This window comes from Medicago sativa, chromosome 3 (genome assembly GCF_051527215.1).
Source record: "Medicago sativa cultivar Bolivia chromosome 3, Bolivia_mono, whole genome shotgun sequence".
Lineage (NCBI taxonomy): Eukaryota > Viridiplantae > Streptophyta > Magnoliopsida > Fabales > Fabaceae > Medicago > Medicago sativa.
Genome location: NC_140751.1, coordinates 77,139,838 through 77,164,342, shown reverse-complemented (window position 1 = coordinate 77,164,342; position 24,505 = coordinate 77,139,838). Strand labels below are relative to the sequence as shown.

The 24,505-nt window shown below is 34.5% G+C and overlaps 3 protein-coding genes, 2 long non-coding RNA genes and 1 pseudogene across 8 annotated transcripts; 2 read left to right on the top strand and 4 right to left on the bottom strand.

Moving 5' to 3' along the window:
• Positions 1 to 426: 426 nt before the first annotated feature.
• On the top strand, positions 427 to 3,409 carry LOC146940393 (putative inactive receptor kinase At2g26730). Its single transcript, XM_085754095.1, has 2 exons — positions 427 to 2,208; positions 2,563 to 3,409. Exons 1-2 carry the CDS (start codon positions 843 to 845, stop codon positions 3,126 to 3,128), a joined length of 1,932 nt encoding a protein of 643 aa, XP_085610221.1. The 5' UTR covers positions 427 to 842; the 3' UTR covers positions 3,129 to 3,409.
• LOC146940392 (uncharacterized) lies at positions 2,974 to 6,830 on the bottom strand. Its single transcript, XR_015031994.1, has 3 exons — positions 6,698 to 6,830; positions 3,219 to 3,283; positions 2,974 to 3,108 (listed from the first exon to the last, which is right to left on the bottom strand). It is a non-coding gene; the product is annotated as an uncharacterized LOC146940392 (long non-coding RNA).
• Positions 6,831 to 7,474: 644 nt separating this feature from the next.
• On the bottom strand, positions 7,475 to 8,100 carry LOC146940391 (uncharacterized). Its single transcript, XM_085754097.1, has one exon. The coding sequence runs from the start codon at positions 8,016 to 8,018 to the stop codon at positions 7,590 to 7,592; it is 429 nt and encodes a 142-aa protein (XP_085610223.1). The 5' UTR covers positions 8,019 to 8,100; the 3' UTR covers positions 7,475 to 7,589.
• Positions 8,101 to 10,363: 2,263 nt separating this feature from the next.
• LOC146940390 (uncharacterized) lies at positions 10,364 to 10,861 on the top strand. The gene has a single exon (XM_085749875.1). It carries the CDS (start codon positions 10,364 to 10,366, stop codon positions 10,859 to 10,861), a length of 498 nt encoding a protein of 165 aa, XP_085606001.1.
• A 2,511-nt stretch (positions 10,862 to 13,372) lies between these two features.
• Positions 13,373 to 17,026, bottom strand: LOC146940389 (putative alpha,alpha-trehalose-phosphate synthase [UDP-forming] 9 pseudogene; annotated as a pseudogene). Its single transcript, XR_015030017.1, has 3 exons — positions 15,105 to 17,026; positions 14,612 to 14,885; positions 13,373 to 13,999 (listed from the first exon to the last, which is right to left on the bottom strand). The product of XR_015030017.1 is annotated as a putative alpha,alpha-trehalose-phosphate synthase [UDP-forming] 9 pseudogene (transcript).
• A 3,001-nt stretch (positions 17,027 to 20,027) lies between these two features.
• On the bottom strand, positions 20,028 to 23,848 carry LOC146940388 (uncharacterized). Of its 3 annotated transcripts, none has more exons than XR_015031990.1 (4): positions 23,217 to 23,848; positions 20,787 to 23,125; positions 20,485 to 20,549; positions 20,028 to 20,308 (listed from the first exon to the last, which is right to left on the bottom strand). It is a non-coding gene; the product is annotated as an uncharacterized LOC146940388 (long non-coding RNA). The 3 variants fall into 3 exon arrangements; XR_015031991.1 differs by having other exon boundaries at positions 20,787 to 23,108; XR_015031989.1 differs by lacking the exons at positions 20,787 to 23,125; positions 23,217 to 23,848 and having other exon boundaries at positions 20,485 to 20,778.
• Between the last annotated feature and the right edge of the window lie 657 nt (positions 23,849 to 24,505).

The window sequence follows — 24,505 nt, the reverse complement described above, 5'->3', positions numbered from 1 at the left end:
AGAAATAGTAGTTATTATTGGAGTGCTCTTAATTCAATAATGTAGATTATTATTGTTGTTATTTTGACAACATGAAAATTAAATCATGGAAAATGCTACATACAGCGAAAATATTCTTAGGAACTCATCACAATATATCTTTATTTAGTTAGGTAGCACAACTAATTTACACAAATAAAATTGTTTTTTAGGGGATAATAAAATTGTTTTGTTATTGACTCACTTTAACTAATTTACACAAATTCTTCTTTCTCATTGGATATGACGTCCACACTCATTTGTATTCAGAATTGGGACACAATGTCGGTTTCTTGTGTGCAAGTAACACTAACCAATTAATTAGAGGTTGGACTTTTTTTTTTATGGGCACAACCTTAATATATTTACATTTGTAAATAAATAAAGTAAAACCCTCCCGAAAGTGTTAACGAAAAGGCCATTGAGTAGTGACACAATGACCATCTCAAATGCCGGCTGCAGCTTCTAAAGCTCCTATTGTTACATTCTGCCCTTTGGCTCATTTCCACAATTCTTCATTAATGTCAATGAAATTCACAAATCACAGCACATCACAAATTTTTTTTATTGCATGCAGTTGTATTGGCCATTTGGATACAATGGCTTTATGTGAACATTGACCTTCATTATTTTAATTATTATTATTATTATTATTATTATTATTATACTAATTAATTACTCTTTAGAGTTCAGTTTTAGTCATCTAATTTCCTTCTACACTAACAGTAGTATAGACAAAATACCATAGAGAGAGCCACTTCACTTCAAGTTCAAGAAAGAAGAAGAGAATTAACTGTTAACTCAACAACACTGCAAAAAAGAAAATGAGTCTAAAACAAATCTGGTTCTGGACAGTACTCACTTTTCTGTTTCCGTTTTTTCTAAAGACCAATTCAGAATCAGAAAATGTCAGAAAAGCCCTTGTCAAATTCATGCATCAACTTGAACCACCCGATCAGAATTCCATGTGGGGTTGGAACCTCACATCAGATCCATGCACTCATAACTGGCACGGCGTAACTTGCTACGCAAACAACCAATACATTAAGACTATAGTTCTTGACAACCTTTATTTCACCGGTGTTCTAGACGCTACTTCTCTTTGCATTGCTACCTCTCTTCAATACCTCAGCCTTAACAACAATTACTTACACGGTTTTATATCGGAGGATATAAAAGACTGTAAGTTCTTGACACACTTGCTTCTTAGTGGTAACAAATTCTCTGGCAATCTTCCTGCTTCCATTCCTCAACTACTTAACATGAAGCGCCTTCATGTTTCGGACAATCTCTTCACCGGAAACCTTCCGAATATGGTTAATGTTACAAGCTTGATATCTTTTTTAGCACAAAACAACAACTTCACCGGTCAGATTCCTGATTTTGATTTCTCCAACTTTGAAGTTTTTAACGTCTCTAACAACAATTTACGTGGTCCTATTCCTGATGTTGGAGGTAGATTTAATGCAGATAGCTTTTATGGTAATCCTAATTTATGTGGAAAACCAATTTCAAACTCGTCATGTCCGCCTCCACCACCACCTCCTCCTCCAATCATTATAAAAGACAAAAAGAAAAATCCATTTCTTGATGATTTGCCAATTTATTCAGGCTACATAGTTATTGGTTTAATTTTCATAATTTTCTTGATCTTCAAGTTGTCAAGAAAATGCATGACCAAAAATAGAGAAACAGGATTAGATCATGTTGAAAAGAAGGACATGTCACAAGACACTAGCGGTGGCGTTGTTATTGTTGGTGGTGAAAAGCTTAGTGAGATATTAAATTCAAATGGATCAAAGAATTGGTTTAATGGCCTTGGAGTTAGATCAGAGTATTCTATGACATCTATGGAAAGTGGAGTGACTACATCAGGTCTTGTTCTTCTTTCAAGTAGAAAGCTTAGGGGATTGCAATTTGAGGATTTGTTAAGTGCTCCTGCTGAATTGATTAGGAGAGGAAAGCATGGAAGCCTATACAAGGTTATGCTAGATAATGGTGTGCTTTTGGCTGTGAAGAGGATCAAGGATTGGGGGATTTCGAAGCATGAATTCGAGAGAAGGATGAACTTGATAGCTCAAGTGAAGCATACTCTTGTAATGTCACCTGTTGCATACTATTGCTCTCAGCAAGAGAAGCTTCTGGCGTATGAATATCTTCCAAATGGTAGCCTCTTCATGTTGCTCTATGGTAAGTTGCTAATTAATTATTAAGTTGTGTTACTGTGTTATTACATCCATTGAAATGCAAAGTAAGAAGCTAGTGTACGAAGTTTTATGCACTTATCTATAAGATATTTATATAGTCTAAGAGACAATATAGTCAAACTATTTTTATATAAGCTATAAGTTGTTTTTACAAGTTATGGACATGTAATAAGTTGTTTGCATAAGCTCTACCAAACACTTTATCAAGTGCTTATGTCAATAAATAAGTTTATAAAGTAAGCAATTAATTTGTTAGCCTATAAGCACATGCCTGAATTGAAATTTAGACTCAGAATCAACGTAGCCGAATATTTGTACTCACCTTTAATTTCTTCAGGATCTCAAAGTGGACACTCTCTTGATTGGAGGAGCAGACTAGATGTTGCTGCTAAGATCGCTGAAGCTTTGGCCTATATGCATGAAGAGCTTGGTGAGAGTGGAATAGCACATGGTAACTTAAAATCAAGCAATATTCTGTTTGACAAGAATATGAACCCACAAATAAGCGAATATGGTCTAATGGTCGTGGAAAATCAAGGCGTCATCTCTCATATCAGAAGCCGCAGAAACAAAAATATGTCTGCAGCAGCCACCTTCAGAGCTGATATATATTCCTTTGGTGTGATACTTCTCGAACTCCTGACAGGAAAAGTAGTTAAAAATGATGGATTTGATTTGGTTAAATGGGTGAATTCAGTGATCAGTGAGGAATGGACTGCAGAAGTTTTTGATAGGTCTCTAATCTCACAAGGTGCTTCTGAAGAAAGAATGGTGAACTTGTTGCAGGTGGCACTAAAATGCATCAATCCTTCTCCAAATGATAAGCTAAGTATGAGTCAAGTGGCGCTCATCACAAATGCGTTGAAAGATGAAGACGAAAAATCTGTATCCTTTGACAGATGATCGAGATTTTAGTTATCACATACATACTAGTCTATAATAAAATCTTAGAAGATTCAATGTAATTTCAATTAGCAAGAATGTCTCTTTTACCAGGGAATGTAGAGGCTGGTAATGTTATAATGTCTACTGCTTAACCATCATCACTGTCTGCATCCCTGCTATGAAATTTGTGTTTTTTAGTACATAATTACATGCCTCACAAATGGAGACAAACATGTATTCAACTTAAACAATTGAATAGCTGAAACAATCTTTGAACTTGGGTAAATTTTCTTCTACCATATGTTTGATTTTGACTATTGGAATGCTAACAACTTTATAGGCTATACCATTTCAAATCAGAATAACGCCACCATAAAAAAAAAATTGATGAATAAGTATTGAACAATCTGAAATGGGAAAATGTTGTGAGGGATAAGCTTAAACCATGAATCCAACTACATAAATTGAACTGGTTGATATTGTGTCAATTCAACACTATGAACAATAGAGATGAATTTATAGAGAGATCAAAACCAAGTATGTTATATTTAAAGCACAAAACAAAATATTTTAACCATACTATAATTTTATTGTCTATAGAGCAAAAATGTTGGAACTAAATCTAATCGAAAGTAGTCTAGGCATGCTACAATCAACGTAACTCCCTAAAAGATTGACACTCCAATCCAAAATAATTTATGCATGACACACAAAATGCATGGAATCGTGTAATGTTACAGCATACATCATGCAGCAAAATGAGACAGCAATATGACTCATATCCCAAAATTGAGATTGAATCCGTGGCTTAAGGGATAGTTATTCTTTCACAAGTTGCTTACTATGCAGCAAACAGAACATGCAGGTGGATTTTCATATTGATCATTGAAACAGGACAAGCAAGACTATTTCATTATGGACACAACTATGAAGATAAAGTGTTGGTTACCATCAGGTTCTATCTCACATGTTTTACACTCCAAAAAGCCTTATGTCTGACGCCTCGGTTTACAAAATTTGTACTCGGGGGAAACAGTTAGCTAAACAAATTAAGGAAATAAGTATAGCAACTAAGCAGATATTAGCAGCTTGTACAAATTAAGATCAGGACTTCTTCAACAGTAAGAATTTTCAATCCACACTCCATATTTAAGTTTAATTTTTATGTGAAAGTCCATTTGAACAACCAATATTTAAAAGAATGGTACACATATAGAATTTAATATTTTCCCAAGCATAAAGGATGTCGAAATAGCAAAGCATTCTCGTATGAAATCAAGACCTTGTCCAGCAGCAAGGAAATTCTATATAAACTAGACTTCTTCACTGTATCGTCTCTTTTAGAAAAAACAAAGAAAGGTTGAGCTTCATTTACAATACAGATTCACCGAGGAAGATGAACACAAGATTTACGCTGTTCATTCAATGTGGCCTATGTCAAATACAGAAAGAGAAGCTTCACTATGTGTTCAAGATCAATCAAACTTTAGAAATGAAGCCAATTCACTTTGGCCTTCTTTGCCCTAAGCCCCTGATTTTTTCTCACAAAATAACATGCACAGTAACCCCTTACAAGCACATATATATCGGCAAGCAACCCATAAAGCAACATATAAAGTTTATTTTTACAGTGTAACTGTCAGGTCACAGAAGTAGTATGTGAATTGATTAAAACAGAACTAGAAAAACCCCTGCACCCCTGAATCGATGCAATCTTTTGAATATGAATTGATATGAATTTCTTTAAATTCAGACACATCTCTGATAAAATGGATGGAGTCATGTATTGTTTCAGCTTACATCATGCAGCAAAAGGAGACAGCAATTCAAAATCATCTCATATCCCAAAATTTAGATTGAATCTGTGGCTTAAGGGATGGTTATTATTTCACAAGTTGCTTACGTTACTAGTATACAGCAAACAGGTGGATTTTCATATTATGAAACTGGACAATCATGACTATTTCATACTGGGTACATCCTATGAAAAAAGTCTTAGTTTATTTACTTATACTCAAAATCACAGATAATATACTGTAGTTAGCTGCCATATGCAACAAGCCTTATGTCTGAGGCCTCAATTTACAAAAATAGACAAATAGTACTCGAGCAACGTTAGACTGGACAAAACTACGGAAGTATAGCAACTAAGCAGATAGCAGCAGCTTGTAAGAATTAAGATCAGCACTTCTTCAACAATAAGAACTTTTTAATCCACTCTACTAATTAGAATAGTATTAAGGATTTGAGCCATATGCATGGAATACAGGTGATCCAATTAAATTTAATTTGTATGTGCCATTTGAACAACCAATATTTATCATTCTGTTGAAATGAATGGTACAAACAGAATTTAATATTTTTCCAAGCATAAAGGATGTCCAAATAGCAAAGGATTATTGTATGAAATCAAGACCTTCTCTAGAAGCAAAGGAATTTTATATGAACAAGACTTCTTCATTGTGTTGCCTATTTTGGGAAAAACTGGGAAAGGTTTGGTTTCACTTACAATATAGAATCACTGATTAAGATGAACATAAAGACCTTGCACTCTCTGTATATTTAATCAGATGATGTAAATTTCTTACAGATTTTGCACTAAGCTCAATATCCTTCAGAAAAGTCACATCTCAACATGCAAACTACTAGACAAACTGCCGAGTTATGTCTGGAAACTTATTAATTTTATACTCTTGTATATTTGGTGCATACATTATGATCAGATAACACACTCTAAGAAACATTGGTGCTCAGTCCACCCCAACGCACTCTCAGGCGCACGTATCAAAGTTATTCTAATCTAAATGATAATCATCTTAAAAAATGTTAGGGTCATTTTGCTTGAAAAAGTACATTCACCTTTTGGCATGCAATTATTGTGTTTCCCTTTTTAAGCAAACTCTTGGCCCAAAGAAATAGGAGGCCACAATATTCCCTGAACAATCAACAACCAGAAAATACGCATCCAAGAACACAGCACAAACACAATACATGCTGATAACCGAAAAATGAAATACAGAAAAAGAGAGTGAACACACAAGACTTAAGTGGTTCATTCAATGCAGTCTACATCACTGACAGAAAGAGAAGCTTCACTATGTGTTCAAGATCAATCAAATTTTAGAAATGGAGCCAATTCACTTTGGCCTTCTCTGCCCTAAACCCCTTACTATACATGTGCAGAAGAAGAGAATACAAGCCTAGCACTCAATTTTAATTATTATCTGCTTCCCTCTGATTTTCTCACAAAAGAAACATCCATAGCATCCCCTTAGAAACACATATAGTGGCAACCAATAAAGCAGCATATACAATTTTTTATAACAGGGTAACTGTCAGGTCACAAAAAGGATGATATGTGAATTGATTAACAGGGAAACTATTCCTTTTACCCTCTTGGTTGTGTTTATTATTATATTTTGGCTAATAGGTTTATACATTTGTTTAGTTACTTTCAATTTAATTAATTGAAAACTTTATTAACTTGACATAAACAAATTCAATCCAACAAATCAAACATGACAATAACATCTATCAAACTTGATAAGAATGTTTATCTTGAACACAATAAAATAACGAAATCTTACCTACATGTCAATCATGATAAAGAAGGTAAGGTAGCGACGCAAGTTGCTCAATCATGTTTCCAAGTAAAGCTTATCCTTTTGCCCCAAGTCACAACAAAAAAGCATGTTAACATGGTTGGTCACTCAACAATTTTTATATCATGAAAATGACATAAATTATTTTAAAAGACCAAGATAGATTTTTTTTTGAAGGAAAAAGACCAAGATAGATATTATGGAGAAAAAGCATAAATCAAAATCCCCAATAAATTTTATTGTAAAATGGACTAAATTATGTTCATAAGATATAGCTCAATTGGTAACGCCGACATTGATAGACTAAGCACCTTCACCCAAATTCAAAACTCGAGATATTGGAGTTGTGTGCGAGTTTTAATCGGTGTTTATCACTTGCTTACAGAAAATGTCTACATTACACATAAAACATTTGCCAACTAAATCCTACTATGAAACAGTAAAACAGAAAATTAAAATCGTAATCCAAGTTTCATTCTTAGTACATGGAGTGATTATCAAGATTCAATACACTGTGACGTACACGCCACCAACTAGTATTAAAATCATGCATGACAATGATTATGAAATTTTATATGGTATTCACAAAAGAGGAAATAAACAAGAATATTCTGAAAAATATGCTTAAAATTTACAATCTGCAAACCAAAACAGAACAAAAAAAATTGACTCGCAACTAAAAATGTACATCAAAAAATATAAAACTATAATTCTTAAACAAAAATTAATAACTGAAGTATAATCATATAACTCTTCTTCAAAATTTCCTGTAAGATGCACCTAAATTCCAAAAATAAAAAAATAGAAAAATGACGTCATGCTTTCAAACACGGTAACCTAAATTCCAATTTCCACAGTAGCTGCAATCTTTCTTTCTTCATTCTGAGCTTGAAACGACGACGTTCTGTTCCAAATCCGTCGAATCATACTTCAAAGTCGGAACCGCCGCAACGTAACGAGCTGAAAAATTCCGAAACCCGTCAGGAGAATCATTTTCGAACTCCCCATTCTGCCCCTCATCGAAATTCAAAGAGTAACTCAAAGGATCGTATTGATACTTCCCCGCATGACGGAAACCACCGCTCTTGTTCCGGTTGAACCGTCGAATAAACGTCTTCCACCGTGGTCCAGCAACGATTTCCGACCACTCGCGGATTTTCATGAATCCACGTGATACAGACGAAGCTCGCACACGCTCCCACCATGGTTCGGTGGTGGTGGAGTGACGAGAACCGAAGCATGGGAAGCAGAAGGTGCAGCGCGTGTTTGAAGTCTGTTCATTGTTGAGAGATGAATCGTGCTCCATGATGGTGTTACGGCGCTTTCAGAGTTTGGTGGTAGTAGTGTTGAGTAAAATGAAATTAGTGTGTGTTGTTTATATATGAATCTTTGTGACGTGGCTCTAGTGAATGGTGATTTGTGTAAGTGGTTAAGGTTAGTGGTGTAATTAATTGGGGTTTGGAGCCGTTGTAATGTTGACTTTCTTGGCTGGCAGAGAATAGAATATGCTGGTTAGTTCACAGAAATGCTGCATTGTCCTACCTTCATTATATACAGCTGTGAAATCGGCTAGGTTGAAAAATGAGTAAATGATTTAGGTCTTATTTTAAAATATGGTATTGGTCCCTGCAAAATAGGGCAATTTTGGTTTTAGTACTTGCAATTTTTTTTATAGTTTTTGGTCCCTGCAAAAATAGGTCAGTTTTGGTTTTAGTTCCTCCAATTTTTTTTTATAGTTTTTGGTCTCTGCAAAAATAGACCAGTTTTGGTTTTAGTCCTTGCAATTTTTTTTTTTATAGTTTTTGATCCCTGCAAAATTGTTTTTTTGGAAATAGTCCCTGACCCCAATTATGTGATGATTTGTCACTTTTGTGCATATGTGACATATGTGCTTACTTAATAAAAAGAATATTATTTTTAATAATTTATATAACAATAATTATTTTTTAATTAAAAAATAATAATAAAACAGATACAATAATTACTTTTTAATTTATAAAAGTGACAAACCATCACATAACTGGGGTCATGGACTATTTCCAAAAACAAAAAGTTTTGCAGGGACCAAAAACTATAAAAAAAATTTGCAGGGACTAAAACCAAAACTGACCTATTTTTGCAGGGACTAAAACCAAAACTGGCCTATTTTGCAGGGACCAATACCATATTTTAGCCTATTTTAAGGGAAATGATATTTGTACATCTATTTTATCATAATTTTTTGACAACTTTCTCTCTCATACTCACATTATATTCTTAATCTCTCTCTTCCTTTTTCTTTCTCTATTGTTTTGGACCAATAGGAAGAGAGCAAATAAAAGTTGTCATCAAAGTTGTCACATGGTTGTACAAATATTACTACTCTTATTTTAATTAGTTGAAATATCTTACATTTTAATTGAGGTAAATTAAGTGAGATCAATTTATTTATTGTTCCTTATCCCGCACTAGTTAGCATTGTCCAATGATTTATTACCCTCTGGAAATTGTAATCTTTCTCAAAAAAATCTCATTGAATATTGCGGAACTTTAAAAATCTTTTCAAGTTGTCAAATGTATGTCAAATTCTTCTTCAATAGTGCATCTGGTCATATTTATAAGCAAAAAATGACTTTTTAGGTACATTGAATAATTAATGTATCCGGTGATATTTATGGGTTGGATACATTAATTATTGGATGTACATAAAAAGTTGTTTTTTTGCTTATAAATGTGATTTGAGAGAGTATGTTTTTGTCATTTGACTCTATGATGTGATTGTTAACTATACATGTGACACCTCCATGCAATTGAAGGTTATGTCACGTCATATGAGTAATTGACTAAATAATATTTTTTTTTGTTATTGGTCTAAGTGATTATTAAAAGAAAAATGATATCTCGACACACATTTTTTGACACAAATAAAACACCATGGACAATCTCGTAATTTCCACTGATGTGCAGGGGTATGATTGGATTTTCAGTTGCAACCTCTCTCTCTCTCTCTCTCTCTCTCTCTCTCTCTCTCTCTCTCTCTCTATCTCTTCTTTCTTTCTCCCCCTCCCTCTCTACACACAGTTCATACCCTACCACCACCATCTCCAGCCGTCGACATCAATCATCACCCTGTTGTCCTAACCCACCACTGAATCGCAACCCCCGCCCTATGACATGACAATTAATTGTACATGTGGCGCCTCCACACGGACTGAACGTTATGTTACGTCATAAGAGGTAACTGATTATTATTATTTTGTTTAACATATGTGTGATTATAAAAATAGATAAATGCCCCCTCAAATTTTAAACTTATGTACCAAACACCCTCAAATTTAAAACTTATGGACAAACATCCCCTCCAATTTAAAACTTATTTGCAAATTGAATTAAATCTTATGTGCAAAGATTGCTTCAAATATGAGACTTTTTTATAGAAAATTTGTCACAAAACAATAATTTCAAACTATGCCAGGCTTGGTAATTTTAACAATAATTGATTATATGATGTAGCGTTTTTTGTTAGGTATCTTATGGTCTTGGCAACAGACTCAACATCCTCTAGTTCCTTAATATGTAAAATTGAACCAAGAGATTTTTTTTTTTAATATTTGGAGGACCAACAACCACATTGATATTTGGAGTGCACTTTTTAGTAAAATTGTTCAAGATATGGAAGTTAAGTTTGACATGACCACTAGACAGAAGGTGGTTTTAGGATGTTTGCAAGCAGCACATGCTCAAGATTTTCTTCTAGTTGTCCCGATTGATGGGTTAGGTCAACATATGTCACCGGTGGAGTATCATACTATCCTTAGATATCGCCTTATGATTCCATTATTTCCTATTGATGAGGTGTGCCCTGTTTGTCGTAAGGCGTGTCTGGATACTTTTGCAGAGCATGCTGTTTATTGTAAGGATCTTCTTGGCTTTAAGTACAGGCACAACTTTGTTAGGGATGTACTTTTTGATATATTTAGGTTGGCGGGAGTATCCGTGAAGAAGGAGGCGCCTGCGAACTTTTTGACTGACCCACTAGATAGAAGATCGACACTTAGGTATGCGGATGTTATGGTGTATGGATGGGTAGGAGGTAAACATGCATGTCTGGACTTGACTGGGGTTTCACCACTTGTGGGATTAGGGGTCAGGCCTTTTATGGTAGGATAGGCAGCCCTAAAAGTTGTGTCAAGCAAAGTGACCAAACATGAGAAAGCCTGTTCTGACAATCAACATGCTTTTATACCATTTGCTTTCGACACTTTCAGTTTCGTAGCACCAGAGGCTGTTGACCTTCTACATAGAGTTCAAAGGTTCATAAATGTTGTATTCACGAGGATTGATTTTGCGACAATTTTTCTATAAAAAAAATACTCATATTTAAAGCAATTTTTGTTAAAACTAGTCTTCAAATATTTAAAACAATCTTTGCACATAAGATTTAATTTAATTTGTAAAAAAGTTTTAAATTTGAGGGGGATAATACATAAGTTTTAAATTTGAGGGGTATTTGCATGTAAGTTTTAAATTTGAGGTGGATAATACAGGAGTTTTAAATTTGAGGGATCCATTTGCACATAAGTACTCCCTCCATCTCTTAATGTTTGACGTTTTAGAAAAATAAAAAGGTAGCAAAATTATAGTCGCTTTGTGATTTCTATGTGGAATTAAATAATTTTTTCCAACTTTGCCCTTCATGCCTTTTAGTCCTCCATCTATTAGTAATTGCATGTTTCTTTCTTGAAAACAACCATCTTGAGCCATGTGTGAGATTATGTCATTTAATTGGCTCGGCTGGATTTATACCACCTTTGTAATTAATGTCTTAATGTGACTTTTAATCTTTCCAATAATTTAACTTTAAGTAAATGTAACTTTAAATCATAAAATAAATAAATAGCGAGGTTAGTTTGGTAAAATTAGTATGTTTGTTGACTAATTTATTGCCTTTCTTAATTTGTGTGTAAAAACCTTAAACGACTATTATTTAGAGACGGAGGGAGTATTAAATTTGAGAGGGTATTGACCTATTTTTATAATCAAACAGATTTTTATAATCACTATTTTCTTATGTCAATAACAAATTTCAAAATCTAGAACTAGAACTAGAATAATCCGATTTGTACTTTTTTCTAATCATGTTCCCACTTGCTTATTATTTTAAATCCTTTTTTTTTTTATTTTGAAAAAAAAAAGTCAAATGCGTTTATGAAAAAGATAAATGTTTACCTTTTTTTTCTTTAACAATTAGAGATTTCTTTCTAATATATCTTGAGAAATAATTTTTTCAGAACAAAATCACATCTTTAAAATCAACTTGAGATTGTCTTCATTTTTTAGAGAAAAAAAAAATGGATATCTCCATTTGAAGAGCTCCTAAAAAAAAAAAAAAAAACTAAATCAGTATGATTGAGTGGTAAGCGATTCCTAACCCATTAAAAAACAATCACATATCCCTTAAAAAAAATCACTATATGTACTTTGCCTTCGCGTTTATATCGGCTAATACTTGATTATGATTATTTCTCGTAATAAACTTGTAATCTTTACACATAATATATACTTTCTAGGAGACATATGTATAGCCATTGTTTTATTACAATCAAATCAATTGATATTTAAAGTTAAGCAAGTGTTTAAAATAGATAAAAGAGGATTTTAGACTATGCATAAAATCAACTTGGCTCGTGCAATAGAATCAAGAAAGTGTATTTTTATTGATTCTAAACAAATTGAAATACATACCTTCATTAAAATTTAGAAAAATTGCTTAAATACTTTTGATTAAAATCTAAACAACAATAAGTTCAACTCAAATTCAACATCTGCTACAAATGATCTCAAAACTCATAAATCTTTATAGTATCATGTACATAAAAAATGTAACCAAATTCATAGTAACACGAACCACATTATAGATAGATGCAACATTCTACCAAAGCATAGCAGGCTGCCTTTCAAACATTCATATTTTAGGGTAAATTATATTGGTATGAATCATTTATAGAGTTACAAAGAGAGAGCAATGGTATGCCATCATTTTGGATCACAACAAACCAAAGAATTGTTCGACCATCTTAAAAGCGTACCTCAAATGAGACATTAAAAAGATATATGAAATTGTATTTGCAACTTGCAAGTAAATTTTCAATATGATCCAAAAACTCTTTGGCTTGCTTAGATCCAAAATTATGTCATACCATTGCTCTCTATTTGAACTCTTTATATGATTCATATCAATATAATTTACCTCAAACTATGAATGTGTTGTTGTCATCATGAATGAAAGGCAGCCTACTATGCTTTGGCCGAATGCTACATCTATAATGTATGACTTTTTCTTGGGTTGTTATTGGGAACAATATTTTTGAGCTAGATCTGGTTTTCTGGGATAATAAGGATCACTAAAAGAAAAGTTGTTGGGGGGTATTGGCGTTGGCTTGAATTTCAGAAGCTGCACATAAAGCACCATGTTTCTTCAGTATATAAAGGGTGGAAATTAGGGTTTCAAAATTTCATGTGGGAGGGAGTGGAGCGGCTTTGGGGGGAAATGAAAATTTTAGCTTTCAAAAGTTAAATTCAAGTCAAATTTCAAATAGGATAGTTTTAATTGTTTTATAAAGTATTGGTCTACTTAAAAAAAACACCTTAAATTTCAATAAATAAAAATTAAAAAAAGTAAAAATGGTGTCAGGGGCTTAGTGGTCTTCATTTCCCAAACTGAAAATGTTCTTTACAAGCAGAAAAGGGTAAAACTACTTATAATTTTGAGATTATGAATGACATTCATGCATAAGTGATTTACGGAGTAACCATGTCTCCAAAAGAAAAACTAAAAAGAGATCAGACTTATGAAAAGAAAAAGAAACCATGTTTGGCATTTCTCTAGCAGAAAACAAAAAACAACAATCAAAACCATAACCAATGTGTCTCCATCCTATGTTGTTGCCAAGACTACTAAAATGATGCAAATTTCAAATAACATTCTCACAACGCACTTCCAGAAGATGTGTCAGTAGAACATCTTGTTCTAGACTCTGCTGCAGCAGCAGCAAGACTTGCAAGTAACATCATCACTTCCTTACTATCATCCAAGTAGTAACTAGCTTTGCTTGGTTTCTGTCCAACAGTACATGCAAAAATTTCTGGTGATGAAGATGAGGTTGAAGCATGAGATTTGTTTAATATGCTCTCAAACATGTCCTCATCAGATTTATCATCCCCAATGCCCAGAACAAAATCTGGTGATTTGCCGCTCATTGTTAGTATCGACAGAACTTCGTCTACAACTGATCCTTTAGTAATCCCCTGGAATGTTAATTAACCAATATTAGCATTTGAGAACAACTAGTACCAATGAAACTCATGTAAAATCGTAGATACTAAAAACTTTAGCGGGGAACAAAATTATAAGATGTTATGTGTTGAGGTTTTAATTTTTGGACCAGCCGACGTTGTGGCGATGTCTGCAGCCACATCAGACCACAATTGCGGTGTGATTGGTAATCACAAAAAATACCGCATTGCAGCACCCTAACATTGAGGGTGCAACGGCTGCATCAGACCACACCGTACTATGTAGTGCTCACAAATTATTTTCTATCTTCCTTTTCCTTTATATCATATATCATAGATTTAGAGGATACTGTAAAGGATTAGAGACATTAAAAAGGGATTGAGGTTTTATAATGGAATGGATATGGAATATTTGAGAGAAAATAAGAGATATTTGAATTTTAAGATAAGTAATAAATTATACTATTTGATGCTAATAAAAAATAAAACTAAACCGCAATGACTGCAATACACATCGCAACAACCGCAATTGCAGTACCTGCAACCGCGACAGGAGCTGCAATTTCAAACACTGCCTATTTAGATTATAGATTTGAGAGATGGAGAGGATAGGTAGGTATGTACCTGTAGCTTGACCTCAACAATATGCTTCCCCTTCTTAACAACAACAGGCTTGTTGGCAAGCTTACTTCTTAGATCGTCCAGCATTTTATTGGCTTGCTGTGATCCAAAATAAGTATCAGCATCATGGTAATTCCATACCAATGCACTGTCTTTCTGCTCTATAAATGATTCATCTGTTTCATCAGTATATGATCGCATCACTTTATCAGCCTCGCTTTTCCAAGCATAATCTTTGCAGCCATAGTTCGTTTTCCAATCTGATTCTCCGCCCCACCTGTACAAAACATTAAATAAAACTGTCATCAGATTGGAAAACTCGCTAGTAACAAGAGAAGTGCTATATTCTACAAAGAAGAAACTCTAGTAGAGGGAAATATTCATTTTGTTTATTCTTCTTCATGAGGGGAATATTTGAGTGTGATTGAAATTATAATTGACATACCGTTTATGATAAATAGTTGAATTGCAAATAACCCACAATCAAAACGCTAACCTTATATAGCCACCATGCTCAGCTGCTATACCAAGATTCTCACACTGATAATCAAAATTTATCAATGAAGGTCTCCCTCGACCACTGACAATAAACACAGTGTTATTAACATCACTGCAGAGTTTGTTTAGCACAGATACGACCTCAGGACCGGGGGATGCAACAATGGAATCATGACGTACAATTGTACCATCATAGTCTAAAAATATAGCCCTGCATTTTGTCCTTTTATATGCAGAAACAATGTAGTTTCTGGACAGCTTCTTGAAATTCGGAGAGAGGGACAAAACTCTGAACTCCAGGCCAAAGCCGAAACCCCAGCAAAGTTTCTTACCATGATCCTTACACGAGAAAACTAGGCCTTGCTCAAAATGTTGGGCCCAGTAAAGCACATCATGAGAACTAACATATTGGTAGTTCTTTTCATGCCAACGCTGTTTCTCTTCATCGGGCATTGTGATAGCCAACTTTAATGCTTCAGCAACAGCATTTATATCCCAATCATTCACCCTGATTGCCCCACTAAGAGAGGAAGAGGAACCTACAAACTCAGAAACAACAATTGAACTTATCCGAGGGGAGTTGGAAGGAATATCTAATGCTGTGTCCATTTTAGAACACCCCTGCCTGCATGCAATGTACTCGTAGGGAACCAAATTCATACCATCCTGCTCCGCATTCACAATACAACATTCGGCCAAAGCGTAGTAAGCCGCCTTCTCACGGAAAGGGACATAACCTTCAATGATGACGACAGGATTATAACCTAGAAAACCAAACCTTTCATTTATTCGATTGGAAATCGTGTATGCCTGCTCCTTTGCTTTCTCAACATACCAACCATCACTCCTTGGAGGATTTATAATTTGGACTAATACCAAATTGCCCTGTAGTGTTGGGCACCGTATAAAGAGTTGTTCAAAGGCTAATAACTTCAAGGTCACGCCTTTGAACATGTCCAATTCATCGAAACTAATAATAAGTTTTTGCCCCTTAAATTGTTTGGAGACTTCTCTAACTTTGCTAGAATCGGAAAGATGATTTAAAGTGGATTCAATGCGACCCATGTGAATCCCAGCAGGCAATATTTTAATGAATATCGTACGTCCAAAATATTCAATCAAAATTTGACCCCTTTTGGATTCATATTCCAAGCCAAGAATTCGACTGCAGGCAGACAGAAAATGGCAAGCATAATCAAAAGTTTGAAAACCAATTATGTCTGCATTAAGCATTGATTTTAAGATTTCTGTTCCGACAGGTATAGCTATACAAATTTTGGAGGATGGAAACGAACAGTGAAGGAAAAAGCCTAGCCTGACATAACAACATCGCTTCCGTAGAAATGTTGGAAGAACCATAAGATGATAGTCGTGAATCCATACATAATCATCTTTTGGGTTAAGAACTTCCATAATTTTATTGGCAAATATCTTGTTAGCAGAAACATAAGCCTGCCAAAGTGATTCATCGAAGCCATTGCAGTAACTCTGATACATAGGAAACATGTAATGCAATAGAGACCACAAATAGTTCTTGCAGAATCCATCATAAAACTTTTTCTGGATTTCTGAAGGAATAAAAGTAGGGAAGCAATTGAATTCCTCCAACAACTGGGAAACATTCTCTTGCTCACTTTCATCGACATCAACCTTCAGAGATCCCACGTAAACAACATCAATATCAGAAGAGAGACCATCCTTTAACTGCCTAAAAATTGAATCTTCATCATAACTAAAGCACCATCTACCAGTAATGTCATCCTTTTCAGAATTTAGAGGAAGATAATTTGCTACGATTATCATCTTCCGATGTATTCCTTCTGGCGAGAAAGCACTTGAATCATGATCATTTCTCTGCCTATGACGGAAATTGATATTATCCGCAGAAACTAAGTCTACCAGATTAATGAATGATCCCATTCTTTCCACTATTTTACTCAACTTCGCAGTTTCTAAAGATTTTTAGGAGTGGAGTATTACTTGGAATCAGTATCCACAACTAGAAAGATATAGAATAAACAACGCAAATAAAGACGAGGACCTGTGGGAATAGAAGAGAAAGTGTCATTATAACTATATATGATATAATGCAGCAATATAACATGACACAAGTGTATAACATAAGCTTGTTACTGAATGTAGGAATTAACAGTCCAACAGGAGACGATCATTAAATGCTACAAAGATAATTTTATATGCACGTATTAACAAACATCATGTCGCCAACCTCATTTAGTGGGATAAGGCTTGTTTGTGGTTGCTGTTGTTATGTTAATAAACAACTGCACAAAATGGCACCAGTATATATAAGTACTGTGATAATCTATAATGCACCATGCTAGAAGCTTAAAAATACAATAACACATTCTTCAAAACAAAAATCAGTAATTAGAAATCATTAAATTTAGTGAAAGGAATCCCAAACCATAAGTTAATAACGAGAAAACATTAGCTTGGTACCAACTAGAGGAATCAAGTTGTGTAACTATCAAGTTAAAGAATGAGAAAACGGATTTGGATGGCCTGCAGTCACAATCACACACATGTAGGGATTATGAGGGAATCACCCTCTTCATACCTTGATCTATATAAACAGGGTTAAACCCTTAAATCGACAATAACTTCCCTTAAGGACTTGCAACTGGTGTCGTCTCTAACTTATGAGCTGGAGTGACTTTAGTAGATACACGTCGCCACTCTTATCTTGCAACTTGCAATTAGAGCATTACACCTTTGTTGTTCTGCCGAAAATCGAGTAAGCCCTATCATTGATTCTATGACGAAATATTAAAATTATGATCTTTCTGATGATAAAATTTCTTACAAAACCTACCTCCTAAATATTCAAAATCAAACAAATTGGATTCTCTCAATCGAAAGAAGTAAAAAAATCACAGATATAACAACCAAAGATTTAGTGGATCCAATACTACACTTCAAAATCAATACCATAATCACCAAACAAAACACAAAAGTATTAAAGGTTTAAATGCACTGAAGAAAAGCAGCACATGTTTACCTAAATAACTCAGCCAACGACGAATCTCACAAATATCTCTTCAAATCTACTTTTTGAATCGCTCTTTTCTCTTTAAGCACGGCCGGACTGAACTCGTAGTAATGAACGCCTCTTTTCGGTCACGCTAGCATTTCACGCACTATGTCTAATGTGAAGCCCGTGAATGAGAAGGCGCTACACTTTATGACAGCGAGACACACTGCTGGTTAGCTCATGACTCTCGGTAAAATATATATCTATTAAATTGAGCAAAACAGTTTAATCAATTTTCTCATTTAGGCAAGTAAATAAATTAGTTCAATACATTTACAAAATAACAAAATTTGGTGAAATAAAGCAAAACCTGAAAGGATATATGCGTACACAAAAATTAATCAATAAAAAAAGAATATGAAAATAACATCAACAACCAAAGTCTTTTTCTACTAAATGGTGCCGGTTACATGAATCCAACGATCTGATGATGTCTTTTCACGAATATTGTCTAAACACCAGCAAAACTGTTGTAGTGCAATGCTGAACGAATGCAAGACAGCTAACTTAATATTATTCTTAAACCTCTTTAAATGTTTCCCTGCAAATAAGGAAAATGGAAGCAAAAACATGTTACTCTGTGTGATGCAAACTAAGCTTAATTATTTAAAAGTCTTTGTTTTCTTTTGCTTAAAAGACTAGTATAGCAAGCTTGTATATACTTCTCCATAATTGTTAAAGAGTCTCACTCACATTGGATAAAGATAACCTGAACATGTATCTAAATAACTCGTAAGCCTTCTCATTTAACTTTTCCATAAACACCTATTAAGAACTTTTTTGCGTAAATGAAGAATCATTAGTTTCTTTTGTTTAAAAAAAATCTCATTAAGTCAGGAACTAATCCAATATAAGCCTTAGTTTACATGTTTTCTGATTTGGCTTCCTAAGGTTCAAGGTCCCATTACTGGCTGCCCCAAAGTCAGCCTTAGGCTCATTTCAAGGATAGAGAGAAGCTGTCAATATGTAAGGACTCTAACGAACAACTGAAAGACAGTTATGCAGTTACAACTGTCCAATTGTCACTGTCACCCTTAAACAAAAATGATTATTGCTTTTGATGGGGCTTAGAGCCTTGAATAAGGGGACACCCTTTCAACCTAAGGTAGTAAGGTACACTTTCATTCTGATACATCTCACTCATCTCTATCAAACGCTAGCTTGAACCTTAGGTGCTAGCAAGTACACCTTTGTTCGCCGCTGTATATCTTGATTGACCACGACCATCTCCTTTCTAGCTGGCATCGAAAACTTCACTCCGTCCATAGATATTTACGCCGAAGGTTCACCTTTGAACAACATACAATTTCCATTGTTATGTTTCCTTATAAAATTCTCAAGAGTTTTCTTAAGAAAAAATTGGGAAGGGGAAAATTATTATCATGTGACAGCAATGACCATTTTACAACCATCCCTGAGAAAATTTGAACTACGTCACTTGAGCTTAAAAAGTTGAGTATGACTCATATATATAAGACACTGAAGAAAGGCAGGGGTATTGTTGTAATCTGAATCGTAGTAGTAGCAGTAGTAATATATACTAGTTCGTCTACCCGTGCTTCCGCACGGGTCATATATTGTTTAAAACATTATTACTTGAAGAAATAACACGGTCTACTTAATGTGAGTTTGATAAAAGTACGTTGATTACGCCACGGTGTTGGATAAACAACTTTTCAAGATTGCACGTTAAGGATATACAAACACTAAATACGGCACTTAATAATGGTGAGAATTTTGGCCTTTCACAATTTAGCGTAACATAATGCATTAACTATGTCATTATATAGACTTGGAATGCATGTATTGAAGGATTTTTCCTGAAAAAACATTGACATGAACCTGCTCTGATATGCACATAGTAATATTAAACAGATGCAGTTAATATTGAAGCATATCATAATAGATTAATGGTGTCATATATTAGGCTTCCAATACACTTAATTATGTAATACGTAAACCAAAAACAACTTCATGAGATCCACGACCGACGTGAAATTCTTAACAGGTGAAACATCACTTTCAACATCTGAAGCCTCTATGCACATTACATTTTCAAAGCCATGAAACAGATAGCAATTTCATATACTGTGGGATTTGTCTTGTAACAACAGTGGCATAAAAGTCCCGTCAATTAGTTTCCAATTCATCTGCAATACAACAACAACCAAAGGGAAATCCAATTAGAGGTACTGGTGTCTACAGCAACATACCTAATTAAGCACTAACATTAACATGCTTGAATATGCAATCTGCCTATTATCCTTAAAAACAACAATAAGTAATATGTCATTCAATATCTACCATTCGATTTAGCATAAGGTACCTTAGATAATTGATTCTGAATGAAACACAAACAACCAATAACTTCCGCTACATACTGAACTTGACCTGGACAAACACATCAGCAACTAAAGTTATCTACTGCAGGCTTTGAGAAAAAAATTAACAATGTCAAATACATATATTAGGCTTCCAATACAGCTAATTATGTAATACGTAAACCAAAAACAACTTCATGAGATCCACGACCGACATGAAATTCTTAACAGATGAAACATACACTTTCAACATCTGAAGCCTCTATGCACATTACATTTTCAAAGCCATGAAACAGATAGCAATTACCTATTTCATTGACAAAGTAGCATAGCAGTCAGACAGCAGGACTCATTACAAATTGCAGAATACTTATTTGTAAACGACATTTGATGTAGTATTCATAAAATTGCCATCTTCATCTGTCAATAGAATTTTCAATCCATTTCTTGAGGTAAATTAATGTCAGAGGAAATTAATACAACTTATGTGACAAAACGATGCATTTTAACTCAATGTGATTAATTGACTAAAGAACTTCATTATGAATAAGTTCAAATTGACGCAGAAATAACATACATACACAGCCATCAATGGGCATCATATACTACTCCACTTTCATTCTAATTGCATCAGTTCCAAGTAATTTGAGTGACAAATGTGTCTTGTAGCATGGGTATTGACCTAAAAAACATCATGAACAAATCACCTGCCAACATTCAAAAACATATACAGTTGAGTGGTATTAGTGTTTTTACAACAGGTGTATATATCAACTTGCAGGTAATGTTTCAATTAAAAATCTGTCGGTTTCACTTTTTTTTTAAATCAAAATATATCAACCGGCCCCGACACAAGCAGTACCTAATAAGGCAAGGGAGCAAACCAATACAAAAGGCACGACATCACAAAACAGAAAAAGAAGGCCAAGTAACAGCCGAACAGGAGGGTGATAGAAAAAAGAAACCATGAAAACCCAATTATAATGCAATGTGGCAGAAAATGAAACAACATCAGGACACACACAGCCAAACTGGCTTTCACACCCCTTACAGGCGCTGCACCAAGCCTCAAAACAGCCCCTGCACTCACAGAAGCAGCTGCTAACAGCAGCAACAAACCCAGCCACTCCCAACCAGCCGGTTTCACATTTAAACATACCAAAAAATGTCTGTAGACTTCAAAGCATAAACCAAGTGGTCCAGCAACTTTACACAACGCTTTTAGCTTATTTGTGGTCTTGTATTTCTGCACCAATTTAATCTGAACACACACCAGAGCATGGCAACCTAATGCGCACATGTAAATACACAAAAAATGAGATTGCCTGCGTAGAAAGAGTTGCCTTCTAAGCAGTTCTAAAGACTATATGTGTGTCCCTTACCAAATCAAGTAGCTAACCCAAACCAAGTAGCAAACTCATTAGACCATTAAACTGAACAAAAGTTCATTTTATGAAATAAAATAAAAACGAATTTCTAGCTAAATTGATTTTCGCAGCAGAAGACAAACCAAAGGGGAAGAAGAATCACCACAGCAGGAATGAAAAAAACAAACTGATGCGGAGAGATATATCCATTATCTACCCCTATATTGCCTATCCAAAGAGTAGTAGAACTATTACTATATTTGAACATCAATATAGTTTTACTTGCAAAAAATCATACCATAAAAGACTATAGAAATTGCGGTAGAAATAAGCATACCTAGTAAAAGTTTAAAACTATATACACTTGTTAGTTAGCTATGTTGAGTTTACTAATTTGTAGTTCCATATGAAGTCCTTTGCACAGTCACACATTGCCCTAAATGTTTATTGATTTTGCATTATTTTATAGTCATCATTCATACGGACTATTTAACTAAGAAACAAATAAAATAACTAAATTTCTTACCTGCAAAGGGCAATACATAGTTGAAAATGAATGCAAATAGTTTTGAAACTAAAACAACAAATTGACAATTGAAAATGTACTCATAATATCTATAGTTTTCTGAATATAGCGATAGAAAAATAGTAAAATACAATACCTTGAAGACTAATTTAGTTAGTATAATTGAACTTACAAAAGTAGATTAGTTAATATGATATAATTGAATTTATAGAAAAACATTATCTTTATCCTGTATATATTCATATGTCGGATTAAGCCCAATAGTCGTATATATTCACGACAATGATCCCAACAAAAGATTAGACATAAGCTTAGAATAGCAATATGAAAGTGGTGTAGATGGATTCCAATCAAAGCTTCAAATCACCCACCAATGTGAAATGGGAAAATTACATTCTCAAGAACAATGAAACAAAACAACAATTAGAATTTCAATCAAATTTTCATAATATATGATATGTCAATCAAATTAAGCTAATATTTTAAAATAACCAAATCAAATTCCAGCAAAACCTTTGAAAAGTAATTGTCATATTTAAATTCTGAACAATCAAATTTTGATGATATATTGATTTTTTCAAAAACTCAAAAGGCATAAATAGTAATAAAAAAAATTGATTCCTACCATTTTACCAAAGAAATTACCTATCGGGTCCGAGTTGCAGTCAAATATTGAAATAGTGTCAACATAGACTTGAATGAATCTCATGCACGCATAAAATTGTTGAAAAAAACCCTAGCAATCAAATACCCCTAAATAAGAAAACGCATTCTTAATCAACTTGCTGTGTTGCAGTAGCTTCAGTACCAAAAAAAAGGATTAAATATAAATAAGAAAACTCACCGTGATAAACAAAGCTCCAACAGACCCAAAAGCTTCCTTCATAACACCAGAGTATGTCGTGGTTACACCGGCATGTGTAAAACGCATGAGAAAATCAACAGAAACTTTAGCGAGCACAGCGACGATAAGAATCAAGACGAAAGAAGGAAGCACGCCGAGAACTTTGAGAATCTCCGGAATTGACATGATTCCGGAGCTGATTATGCTGGCGGCGACATTGAATACGGCGTCGGGGATTGAACCAGGAACCGCCGTCGGATTTAATCCGTTCAAGAGAGGGATGTGAACTCCGGAAGATGGTGTCGGTGGCATCCCGGCGGTGAGATTTTTTGGAGAGTTTGAGAAAGGAAATGTTCACTCAAGGACATAGAGGAGATGGTGAAATGGGAAAAGGTTGTGGTTGATATCTGATTCGTGAGAGAGAGAGAGAGAGAGAGAGAGATAGAGGGGGGCAGAGAGAGCGTGAGGGCAGGCGGTGGTGTACAGAGGGAGAGTAAGCGTGTGGAAGAGAGAAAGCAGTGCTGGAAAAGAAGAGAGGTGAACCAAAAAGAGGCCGATGGGAAATTAGAGGAAATGAGGGAAGAGAGATGAACCAAAAGAAGTTGATAGGTTGTGGGATGCATAGGAAATAAAACATCATTAAATGTGCAAGGAAAATAGAAAGAGATTTCAAATTTGAACTTCAAATGGGGGGCGCCAATTTTATTTAGGCTTAGATATAAAGGATAGATTAATCTAACGGCTGGAATGATTTGGAGCCAAAAAAGTAGGGTTAGGGGTTGGGAATTAGGGTAAGCATGGTAGCTAGGATTAGATATAGAGGATTGCTTGTAACTTTGAAACCCTAATTTTCATCACCGAAATATAAACGGAACTATAGTTGCTCTATGTTCGCAGAGATAGGCACCATTGGCCAAATTGTGTTAACAAGGATCGTTCATGTCCATTTTCTTTTACTTTCATTTACTTTAATATTCTATTACCGGTTGTTGTTCTAACAAAGGCCACACTCTTAACACTAAGCTCGCGCTCTTCATTTAGAAAAAGATATATACTACCCCAACCAACTTCATGTACATACAATATGCAGCATCATACATGCAACAATCTGGTTTTAGACTTTTCATTTCTCTGAGAAAGACATTTTCCCCTCACCAAACAACACTAAATGAAAATATTAACACAATCCACAAGACCCCAACTGCAAGAAAGACAGAGAAGGGAACACATATACCTTTAATCCTAAGAAAAACAAATTAACAACCTGTTAGGAAAAGAAAACAAAAAAA